Consider the following 12834-nt stretch of genomic DNA (forward strand, 5'->3'; position numbering starts at 1 on the left):
ACTCTGGACAGCCAGCACTTCATCCATGGCCACCGAACCTGTGTCCCCCCCTTCCAAAGAGAGAGGGGGGCAGAGGAGAAAAGAAAAGAAACGACAGATCAACTGGTCTAAAAAGGGGGTCTATTTAAAAGCTAGAGTATACAAATGAGTTTTAAGATGGGACTTAAATGCTTCTACTGAGGTAGCATCTCTAACTTTTACCGGGAGGGCATTCCATAGTACTGGAGCCCGAATAGAAAACGCTCTATAGCCCGCAGACTTTTTTTGGGCTCTGGGAATCACTAATAAGCCGGAGTTCTTTGAACGCAGATTTCTTGCCGGGACATATGGTACAATACAATCAGCAAGATAGGATGGAGCTAGACCGTGTAGTATTTTATACGTAAGTAGTAAAAACTTAAAGTCACATCTTAAGTGCACAGGAAGCCAGTGCAGGTGAGCCAGTATAGGCGTAATATGATCAAACTTTCTTGTTGTTGTCAAAAGTCTAGCAGCCGCATTTTGTACCAACTGTAATCTTTTAATGCTAGACATAGGGAGACCCGAAAATAATACGTTACAATAATCGAGACGAGACGTAACGAACGCATAAATAATGATCTCAGCGTCGCTAGTGGACAAAATGGAACAAATTTTAGCGATATTACGGAGATGAAAGAAGGCCGTTTTAGTAACACTCTTAATGTGTGACTCAAACGAGAGAGTTGGGTCGAAGATAATACCCAGATTCTTTACCGAGTCGCCTTGTGTAATTGTTTGGTTGTCAAATGGTAAAGTGTTATTATTAAATAGATGTCGGTGTCTAGCAGGACCGATAATCAGCATTTCCGTTTTCTTGGCGTTGTGTTGCAAAAAGTTAGCGGACATCCATTGTTTGATTTCATTAAGACACGCCTCCAGCTGACTACAATCCGGCGTGTTGGTCAGAAAATAAAATGGAAGTGGTGGGCCAGATCTGGCCCCCGGGCCTTGAGTATGACATCTGTGGTCTACACCATATTCTGGACCAATAAAAACATGACCTTGAAGAAAGTGCTCACAATGCAGCCATGTGTCTGCATTGTTCTCACAGACCCTTGAAAACAGTGTCGTGTTTATCTACTTGAGCTGCAGGCGTCAACGTGCGAGAAGAGGTGATGGACGTGTTGACGGGAGAGCTGTCTTACCTGGTGTCGGGTCTTGAACCCTTTACTGAGTACATCTTCAGGGTCACTGCCTCTACGATAGTGGGTGAAGGACCTGCCACTAACATCACAGAGAAGACCAGAGAGCAAGGTTGGGTCGTCAGAATTATTTTTACACGTATGTTTTTCTTTTCCCTAATGGTGTCTAATTTAGTCCCCAGCTCAGTCCTGGACATTTCCTACCAAAACATCAGCTCCACTACCATACGTGTGAGCTGGATGCCGCCACTCAACCCCAACGGGCGGATCACGCACTACTCAATCTACGGCCTGGAAGTGCACAGTGGTAAAGCGCTGACGTGGGTTACTAACTCTACCAGCTTGCTCATTACAGGTAGCGTTGTCGTACTGTGACCACACAATGTACACAATAGGAATTTCAACAATTGATAACACAATTTCTGATTAATAGATTTGGGCAAGTATACTGGTTATAAGCTACGTGTGGCGGCGTCTACAGCTGTGGGAGAGAGCTTTCTATCCGAGGAAGATTACATCTTTGTTCTCACCTTAGAGGACGGTATGTTCAGATGAAAAATGCACATATAACTCGTCTGGATGTAACAATAACAAAATGTCATGGTACGATATTATTGTGGTATTGTCCCCCAAAAAAAAGACTTGGTAAAAATGCCATAGTGTGTACAATGAAGTGGCAGGAATGTGTAGGACAGGGTTTTTTTTTAGTTTTCTTCACCAAGTACCGCATTAGAAAAAACTTGACTCTCCAAGTACCACCATATTGACCGACATTAAAATACAGTCGCGTAGTAGGCCCAAGTATTCATTAAAAACAAGGCAGTTGTTTTATTTAACAATTATATTTAATATTTTTGCCCACTGCATCAATGCTCTCATTTAGTAATGTACGGCTCGAAACTGAAATATCTATACTGCCGATACCAAATCTATATGCTCTAATATCGATTCTCAAATCAAAATATCGACACTTTCAATAATTTACTTATTTGAGATAATGTATACCAGTCCTTCTCAAATTATTTTCACCAAATACCACCTCAGAAAACACTTGGCTCTCCAGGTACCACCATAATGACTAACATTAAACTACAGTAGCGTAGTAGGCCTAAGTATTCATTAAAAACAAGGCAACAGTTTTATTTAACAAGTATATTTAATATTTTTGGCCACTGTAACATTACACACAGTTTAAACAGGAACACTGTGTTTAAATATAAGAAAATAAAACCTGGTACTTTAATAAAGTGTTTTTTGGCGTACCACTAGATGGAGTTTGAGAATCACTGGTTTAGGATAAACACACTTAATGTAATTGTACCCAAACAATGCTAATTGTTCAAATCTTATGGTTAAATGCTAATATTTGTGTGAGAACAAACGCCGTTTTAAGTAAATATTTTTAAAGAAAAGTCCAATGTAACATTTATAAAACAATAACGTTCACTAATGTTGAGTGAATTTACGGTCTTTCAACTTTTCCTTTCTGATAAGCTGTGTCCTCTGCAGTGGACATTTTTTTGTTATCTGTTTGGAAAATGCTTGTTTCAGAAAAGTTAACTGAACTTTTAATAATGTAAATACCTTACAAATTGATGTTTAGTCTTGCTGGCTTGAAATATATTTTCCGGGTGATGGTTTATCAAGTAGCTTCTCAAGTTACCGTCACACTGCGGGGCTGCATGTTTGCGGTAGTTGTCGTGATTTCAAGATTAGGAAGAATATCACTAATGCAGCTTGCAGGTAAAATGATCTTTTAATACACGAGTAGTTAAACACTACACTGAACACTCACTCAGTGGCCTTGTGGTTAGAGTGTCCGCCCTGAGATCGGTAGGTCGTGTGTTCAAACCCCGGCCGAGTCATACCAAAGACTATAAAAATGGGACTCATTACCTCCCTGCTTGGCACTCAGCATCAAGGGTTGGAATTGGGGGTTAAATCACCAAAATGATTCCCAGGCGCAGCCACTGCTGCTGCTCACTGATCCCCTCACCTCCCAGGGGCTTAACAAGAGGATGGGTCAAATGCAGAGGACAAATTTCACCACACCTAGTGTGTGTGACAATCATTGGTACTTTAACTTTAACTTGTGCAGGGGTGTGCACATAAAACAAAACGCTAGTTCTTCTAGGAGCGCATAAAAGACTATGACGGAACTCAAAAAGAGGTAACACTTACAACGAGGCATGAAATTAACAAACAGCATGCAACAGCAATCAATTCTCGAGCGGTCTGTCTAATTACTAACTCAACACAGGTGGAAGTAACACCGCTTTGAGGCAAGAGTCAAGTTACTTCAAGAAATGCAAACCAAAACAGGAAGAGAAACCAAAATAAGAGTGCTAGACTGCAACTAAAGCATAAAACACAGCAAAATGGCAACAACCTCACATCAGGCCGTGATAATTACTCCCTGCGGTGTGAAGTGTCCACGCTTCCACCAGGCGCGTTCCCTTCGTGCAACGTGCCGTGACCGGCTCTGTGTCGGCTCGGAAATGCTCCAGGCGAAGGTGGTGCGCTATGCTTTGCAGGACTCAGATTTTATTACCTCCTCCAAAGAGGTTATGTTTTTGCCAGGATTTGTCTATCTGCTTGAAATAAAATATGGATGATTTTGCTGAAATTGTCAGTAAATGTACGAGAATAAAACTTCCTCTTGACAACTACGAACCACTTCCCCATTGTTCCCTCTTTTACCTTCTCTACGGCGCCCAACGCACCCACCTTGCCGGTCCCGTGCTGCGCAGAGGATTTTTCCGGATTTGAGCGCCAGTAAAAAACTACACTCACCAAGTTTTTGTTTAATACCGTCACAAGTCACAGCATTATTGTGAGGATTCTGAAACCAGAATACGGAGGTATCTACAATACCGTTACATCCCTAATAACTTGTAATGACAATTTTGCCCCTTAGAGCCAGACTCCCCCCCTGAAAACCTCACCGTGGTGGACGCCAGCCCGACCACGGTCACCCTGACCTGGTCTGCTCCTGAGGAAGCCAATGGCGTGATCCAACATTACACGGTCTTCTATGAGAACCAGTCATATTCTTCTTCAGTGAACACTTCCATCAACAAAGTTGCTCTAGTGACCTTGAAGCCATTCACCTCCTACAATGTCTCTGTGATGGCGTTCACACGTTATGGCCATGGCAACCAGACCTCGGATTATTTAACCATCTTGACTGGAGAGGACGGTGTGTTCATGAAAAATTCAAAAAATGTAAAAAGCAGCAGCAAATCAACATCTTGTTGTTATTTCTAGTCCCAGGCAGTCCTCCTTACAGCCTCTCCTATGAGTCGCTTAGTCCTAACGAGGTCAACGTTACCTGGCAGCCTCCTCTGGTGCCAAACGGCGTCATCACCCACTACAGCTTGGAGCTGTGGAATTCCACTCATTACCTGAACCTCACCTCCCCGACCAACTTCATCCACATCACCCACCTCAGGAAGTACGCTCGCTACCGGGTCACGGTGCAGGCACACACACGGGCCGGGGCCGGGAACTTCAGCACCGAGCCGCTCAACATCACCACACTAGAGGATGGTGAGATGGTTGGGTGGGAGAAATTGAGTCTATGTTTTTTTGTTTTTTTCCCCCAGGTTGACTCCACAGTTGCAACCTGAAGGAGGGTCCCTGATCTTCATTTCCTCTTTGCTTCTTTTCCTCACTTCTATGTGCTAACCATTTTTTCATTCCAGTAAAGGATCTTCTAAGCTCCACTGGTCCTCCATTGATGGGCCTGTTGTTGTAGTTGTCGTTGTTACATCACTCGACAGTTTTTCTCCCACATCTCAGCTCCAGACACGCCTCCTCAATTCCTCCTTGCTAGGAAGTTGTCCGACTATGAGGTGAAGTTGTCATGGCAACCGCCACTTGAAGCCAATTCCGACATACTCTACTACCTTGTCAGAGTTTGGTGAGTGTTTAGACCCTAAAGCAGCGGTGTCCAAAGTCCGTCCCTGGGGCCATTTGCGGCCTGCAGACTGAGTTTTGCTGGCTTGCAGCACATTGTCGGATAAAAAAACAGCAGTAAAAATTTAAGAAAAAAAGAGCAAAAAATCGGAATGTAGTGGAAAAAAAACTGACATTTTAAAAGAAATAAATTTTTAGCATTTTTTATTTATTTTTTATAAAAAAATATCAAAATGTCCCCCGCTTACTTGACTTTTCAGTATACACATTTGGTGGAAAAAGTCTGGTTATCCCTGATCTAAAATGTTAGCAGCTCTCAAAATATTTTTTTTTTTTTTTTTTTTTTACAAAAGTTCATTTAGTTAATTAAAACAATAATACTAACTTATGAATTAATTTGAAACAATAATAAACACTATTAAAGGGATAACTTAACATTAATATTTTTGTACAATTTTTAACACTGCGTTATGCAGTTACACAATCGTATTATTATTATCATATTCTTAGAAGGGGAAAAAAACTACAGTAAAAATATAAGAAAAAAAAAAAAAAGGGGGAATTTGATGAAAAAAAGCTGATATGTTAAAATATTTAATAATAATATACTTGGTCAACTATAATACAAAGCTAACACAGAGTTTTGTTTTTAAAGGCCTACTGAAATGAAATTTTCTTATTTAAACGGGGATAGCAGATCCATTCTATGTGTCGTAGTTGATCATTTCGCGATATTGCCATATTTTTGCTGAAAGGATTTAGTAGAGAACATCGACGATAAAGTTTTGGTCGCTGATAAAAAAGCCTTGCCTGTACCGAAAGTAGCGTGACGTCACAGGTTGAAGGGCTCCTCACATTTGCACATTGTTTACACCAACAGCGAGAGCGATTTGGACCAAGAAAGCGACGATTACCCCATTAGTTTGAGCCAGGATGAAAGATTCGTGGATGAGGAACGTGAGAGTGAAGGATTAGAGTGCAGTGCAGGACGTATCTTTTTTCGCTCTGACCGTAACTTAGGTACAAGGGCTCATTGGATTCCACACTCTCTCCTTTTTCTATTGTGGATCACATATTTGTACTTTAAACCACCTCGGATACTATATCCTCTTGAAAATGATAGCATCGTGCTTAACTGCATATAGAAACAGACGAAATAAGCCCCTGACTGGAAGGATAGACAGAAGATCAACAATACTACCAAACTCTGGACCTGTAACTACACGGTTAATGCTGTTACCGCCTGGCGAAGCCTAGCAATGCTGTTGCTAACGACGCCATTGAAGCTAACTTAGCTACGGGACCTCGTCAGAGCTATGCTAAAAACATTAGCTCTCCACCTACGCCAGCTCTCATCTGCTCATCACGACCCGTGCTCACCTGCGTTCCAGCGATCGACGGCGCGACGAAGGACTTCACCCGATCATCGATGCGGTCGGCGGCCCGGAGACGGAGGAAGTCAAGGTGAGGACAGCGGCGCGCGTTGTAGCTTTCGACGACACCCCGGCCGCCATCAGAGTCGGCAAGAAACATATATTTCCCCAAAGTTACGTACGTGACATGCACATAGCGCCACGCACGTACGGGCAAGCGATCAAATGTTTGGAAGCAAAAGCTTTACTCACGGTAGCGTGTCTGCTATCCAAAGTCCTCCTGGTTGTGTTGATGTAGCCAGCCACTAATACACCGATCCCACCTACAGCTTTCTTCTTTGCAGTCTCCATTGTTAATTGAACAAATTGCAAAAGATTCACCAACACAGATGTCCAGAATACTGTGGAATTTTGCGATGAAAACAGAGCTGTTTGTATTGGGACACATTGTGTCCCAATACTTCCGCTTCAACCCTTGACGTCACGCGCAAACGTCATCATACCAAGACGTTTCCAGCCGGAAGTTTCCCGGGAAATTTAAAATTGCACTTTATAAGTTAACCCGGCCGTATTGGCATGTGTTGCAATGTTAAGATTTCATCATTGATATATAAACTATCCGACTGCATGGTCGGTAGTAGTGGGTTTCAGTAGGTCTTTAAAGATATATAAAATCTATTTTAGCATTTTTTTTTATTTTTATAAAAAATATCACAACGCCCCCCACGTACTTGACTTTTTAGTATACGCCTTTGGTGGAAAAGTTTAGTTACCCCTGATATAAAATATTAACAGCTCTCAAAATAAAAATTAAATACAAATTTAAACAAAGATCAGTTAGTTAATTAAAACAATAATACTAACTTATGAATTATTTCTGAAACAATAATAAATACTAATAAAGGCGTAACTGAACATTAATAATTTTGTACAGGCAGAATTATCAACATTCTAGGTTATGCAGTTACACAATCGTATTATTATTATTATATTCTTACAAGGGGGAAAAACTGTAAAAATGTAAGAAAAAAGAGCAAAAAAAATGTAATGTAATGCAAAAAAGGTGTATGTTCTAATATTTAATAATAATATACTTGGTCAACTATAATGCAAAACTAACACAGAGTTTTGTTTTTGAAGATATATAAAATCTGTTTTAGCATATTTAAAAAATAAAATAAAAATATCAAAATGGGCCCCGCAGACTTTGACTGATCAGTATGCGGCTCTTGGTGGAAAAAGTTTGGACACCCCTGTTCTAAAGCACCAAACGAGGAACATGAACATCATACGAATGACCAGCTGACCTCTTTCCTCTTTGCCAGGAATGAAACAATGGATCTGCTGCAGAATGTTACTGAGACATCAGTGCTTATTAATCTGGACCCTCAGAACCACTACAATGCATCCGTGTCTACCTGGACCAGACTGGGAGACGGAGGAGTGCAGGCATACATCAGTTTCACCACTCATGCAGGTGATTGATGATGAGTCAGCACAGGTGCATGAGCATCTTCTCACACATCTGTGCATCATTTGTCATTTAGAGCCATTCGACCCGCCCCAGAAGGTGACATTTGCAAATGTAACCGCCTCCAGTGTCACCTTGCTCTGGCAGCCATCCTCTGAACCCAACGGAATCATTGTTCACTACACAATTTACTACTCGGACAACAACACTGTGGCGAAACAGGTAAGACACACCCAGAAGATTTAGACACAGTAGAAACAAGTGAAAAGATGTTACTACCCGTGTCATTCTGCTTTGTACAGACAGTTCCAGTTTCTGAACTGTCTGTCCCTGGATCGCCGGACTCAGCTCTATCCTGGACTGTGACTGGCCTTATTGGGGGCACAAACTACACTGTGTGGATGACCTCCAGCACAACTAAGGGGGACGGAGGGGTCCAAAGCGAGCCACTAACTCTAGTCATTCCTGAGGATGGTCAGTCAGACACACACGGACAGAAAGATACACTGAAATTCTGCATATTACTGTACACTCTCGTAGGCATTAACATTAGGTAAGCCTGCACAATATATGGAAAATATGTTTTTCTAAACAAAGTACTGCTTCATTTTGATTGACACATTCAGAGTGGTATTACTACCACTAGACTAGTCTGCAGTGGTGCTCTGCATAATACTGAAAACACATTCTAAAATTTCCGTTACTTTAATTTCACACTGTGCAAATGTGTAATCTTGATGTGATGTTAAATTAGTCAAAAATAACATTATAAATATAAATCAGAAAAAAAGTAAGTGCAAATATGGATTGTCGCCAAAATCCAATGGACACATAATAATTATACAACAGTGCTATGAAAAAAAATCTAGCTTCATACGGTATATCATAAACCAGTGTTTCTAAACCATAGGACCAGAGCCCATTGTTGCCCCTGAGAGGGCTGCCAAAAAATGTCTGTTTCTGAGCTGTTGTCCGTATGGGGTACTCAGTTGTAATACACTTTTCCATCACTTGTGGCAGTAATGACAATATCAGACAAACAGAAGAAGTATGGAGCTAAAGTTATAGAGAAGTTTCTTAAGTGCAAAAATTAAGACTAAAGCATTGAAGCTGTTTCATTTGCATTTAAATTTCATTGACGTTTAAAAAAACATACATAATTATTATTATTTGTTATTAATTAATGTATTTATTTTAGCACTGTGTAATTGTACAATGTGTACATTTATTTTTACATTTATTTATGTACATTTATTTTCATCAGTTTTTGTTTCCCTTCTTTTGCAATATATTTGAAAAGTTGTTTTTTTTGTAATTAGCCTGATCTAAGCCTTAATAATAATCTTTGTGATTAACATTGTTTCCAATCATTTTACAAGGTTTATCCTGTTAAACTGTAAGTATGTTAGATGTAATTGTTTAAATACCATTCAAATCAAGAATAAAATTATTAATTCAGTGGTAATATTTGAGTGGGCCCCAAACCCCTCTGTTGTGGAAAAGTTGGGCCTCAAGGTCAAAAAAGATGTGAACCCCTGTCATAAACTATAAACAAGAAGTCACGTACAGAAAATGAAAGCAAAACCTCCTTGGTGGAGGTAATCATAAACAAATCGCTAATACCTCCCTGACATTGTCAATCCCAGTCAGTTGTGCAGGTGCACCTAAGGAAGTGTTTGAAGTGCTTAGGCTCTGGTGAAACCTCCAAAGTCAAACACAATCTATTCAATAAAGGTTGTCCTTCTTAACAAGTACAAATATTTGTTAACCGGTGTATAAATAAAAAAAAACAGTTAAACCACTGACTCTGAAGGACACAGAAGGAGCAGTACATGTGCTGTAATTAAAAACGGTGTATTTACGTTAGCATCTGCTTGGTAGAATTCGTGTTTGCTAATTGTATTGCTTGTTCTATGGTTATCATAACACTTTTTTTCCTTGCCGTCACCGTTACCCTTTTGGGGTGACATCTTAAAAAAAAAAAAAAGGTAAAACACTCATCTGGGGTCCTTTAAATGCTCGCTGACCGAATGTCACATGCATTTTGTTTGACATTTGAGGATTTTGACTTTGGAGGATCCACTGGCCTCTGCTATATGTCAAAGTCTCACTGGAGGCCGCGTCTGCACACCTTTTTCACACTCTTCTTCAAGCTCTAAGAAAAATGACATAAAAACTCTGCTCTGATCGAAAAGGGTGGCGCTCAGCCTGCTAGGTGAAAGGAGACAACTCTCAGTCTGGCAAACTGGCTCCTATTTTGTCCCGCCGGCGGCATCCATGATGTGCGCCTTCAGGACAACCAGTTTGTGTTTCCTTTCACCAAGCAGAATGAAAGTTGTGGGCGATTTCAAAGGGGAGAAGAACAAAGCGAGAGTGCAATGATTCGGCGAAAGAGAAATAACAAAGCCTGACGTCTTCCGGTCGGCATCACGCTGCACTTGTGCCACAATTGCTTTGTTGCTATGATACCAACATCCTACTGCACGCATTTACTTGAACATACCTTCAATAGTCTAAAACTCTACGTCAGACGGATCTCTTTGTTTTTATGTGATTTTGTGAAAAATGGTGCAGACAGCTTTCAGTGACTTAGCTAAATTGAGGTGATTATTGCTTGCTAAGAATAGTCTGCCTGTGTGATGATTACGCCTCATGCTGACTCTGTATCTCTGCCTGTGATCTAGCTGCTCCACTCTCAGCCAAGCAGTGGACCTCCACGGCGCCTTGTCTCTCCCACACAGCCAAGCCCAGCAGGGGCTCACTCTCCACATACTGTACACCTGGCCCCTCACAGCCACTCATTTATCCTCAGGACCTTTTTTTTTTCCCTCAATATAAAAATTCCTGTTTTTTTTTTTTACCTTCGTCTTGTGCAACTTCTTCAATGCCACTCAAGACAATTACACATGTTTGGTCTTCCTATCCTATCCTCCACATCTTTCTGTTTGTCTGTTATGTTCCATCCCTGTCTACTGTTTTATTTATGTTTTCATCTTACAAGCGGTTGTTGACTGTTTAATCACAGCATTTCTGCAATGACACTATGTGACAGACGATGACATTGAGTGGCGTGCTGTTCACTTTCACATCGTTCAATGTGTATTTTCTTGCATAACTCACACAACAAAGTAGGTCAATAAGAGAGTAATATTATCTCGCATTACTTCCATTTCAGTGCCATCTGACTCGGTCCACAACCTGACCGCTCAGATCTTCAGCTCCACCGCCATCATCATCAGCTGGGACCCTCCCTTGGAGCCAAACGGCCGTCCTCACTACCTGCTCACCCTGCAGGAGGCCGGCATTCTCCCGAACATATCCAACCAAGGCCCTGCGGTGGTCAACAAAACCATCAAGCGCACCACCACCGACACCGTCTTCCTCTTCACCAAACTGAGGAAGTATTTCCCTTATGTGCTGACTGTTACCCCGGCAACAGCAGCCGGCCCTGCCCATAACCACACCAGCACGATGCACCTGAGAACAGATGACGACGGTTAGTTTAGGATCACAGACATCACCTCCCCTACGCACTCACAATAGGTTAGTTTTTGCCTCATTCCTGTGAGAACCCTGCGTGCAACTGAATCGTTACGGGGTTGGGGTTGGTTAATTTATCCAGGACTAGCTGCATTGTGCTCAAACTTCACGCATTCTTCACTCACGCTTTAACCGTTGGGGAGACCTGGGACCTTTGTGGGTCTTTTTATTGCCTTTGAAGATGACATAATGCAACAGAATGTTAATTTTAAAGGATAGTGGGATGAAATATGGCCACAGGAGTTGTATCAGAATCAATCTCTAAATTTGCATTTTCCGTTCTTTGCTGAGTTATTTTTAGTACAAGCTTTTGAGTTAGTATATGTTGGAGTTCCCGGGACCCTTTTGTCCTCCATTAACTCCCTTTTATTGTGGCCTTTTTTTTTAATTTTTAATATACTGCACTGTTAAAAATTATTTTGGCTTTTAGTCAGGACTCTTGTTGTCAAGTTGACAGAACAAATTGTCCATCACAACTTAGTAAGAAGAGTTCAATATCAAATAGAAACAAGCGCGGAAACTCATTAAAACCCCATAATAAGTTCAGTTAACTTCAGAAAGTAAGTCAAGGTGGGCCTTTTAACTAACACGCATGCGCCAGCAATGTGACGGTACGCATAGTGTTGAACCTTGAAAATCTGATAAAATAAGTTCAACCAACATCTTTTTTTAGTTCTCTTAAGTACTTTTTTCTGATGCAGAAACAAATTGCGATTAGCATCAGTTGTCTCTATATGGACGACAATGCTTTGTATGGGTGAATGTTATCATATAAATACTGAATGTGTACATATACTCAGGTATAGTGACATATATATAAATACAGTTATAATTACAAACCATTCACCATTTTTACCCAACTTGACTTACAGTTGTAGGAACTTGATAAAATATATTGAACCAACATATTTTAAAGGTATCTCAACTAATATTTTCAAGTTCATCTTACATCAGACTAGTTTGTTAACTCATGTTTTGAAATGTAATATACTTGAAACTATAAGTTGACAAGATGACCTGAGTGAGTTAAGTCAACACATTTTTTACAGTGTGTAAACCTGTTTCTATATTGCTTTTTCCATGAAAATCAAATTAATCCAAGCATTTCCTTTTGAAATACGTGCTAAGAGGTGTAATTTGACCCCTCACCCACTAGATACCGCCAGAGTACCATAGAGTACCATCTATTCAAATTAGATGTATAGTTGCTGTGAATCCGCCGACAACTTACAGTATATATGATAAACACGATGTTGGTAGTGACATAAGAGTTATGTGGATGTGGTTAAGAAATATTTTGCATGCGTGCACAAATATTGCATCGTTTGTTTTTTTCATTAGAGAAAACTGGGTTTTCTTTGACAAAAGG

General features: G+C 40.6%; 1 protein-coding gene across 1 annotated transcript in view; it reads left to right on the forward strand.

The window, feature by feature from the left end:
* Positions 1–12834, forward strand: part of ptprq (protein tyrosine phosphatase receptor type Q) — a 78886-nt gene that overhangs the window by 24617 nt on the left and 41435 nt on the right. The window contains exons 12-21 of the mRNA XM_062040875.1: positions 1114–1275; positions 1339–1518; positions 1597–1704; positions 4081–4362; positions 4431–4712; positions 4965–5085; positions 7780–7931; positions 8002–8147; positions 8228–8399; positions 11101–11421. Coding sequence (XP_061896859.1) covers positions 1114–1275; positions 1339–1518; positions 1597–1704; positions 4081–4362; positions 4431–4712; positions 4965–5085; positions 7780–7931; positions 8002–8147; positions 8228–8399; positions 11101–11421 — 1926 coding nt within the window. The remainder of the gene's footprint in view (positions 1–1113; positions 1276–1338; positions 1519–1596; positions 1705–4080; positions 4363–4430; positions 4713–4964; positions 5086–7779; positions 7932–8001; positions 8148–8227; positions 8400–11100; positions 11422–12834) is intronic.

This window comes from Entelurus aequoreus, linkage group LG03 (assembly GCF_033978785.1).
Source record: "Entelurus aequoreus isolate RoL-2023_Sb linkage group LG03, RoL_Eaeq_v1.1, whole genome shotgun sequence".
NCBI classification, from domain to species: Eukaryota; Metazoa; Chordata; class Actinopteri; order Syngnathiformes; family Syngnathidae; genus Entelurus; species Entelurus aequoreus.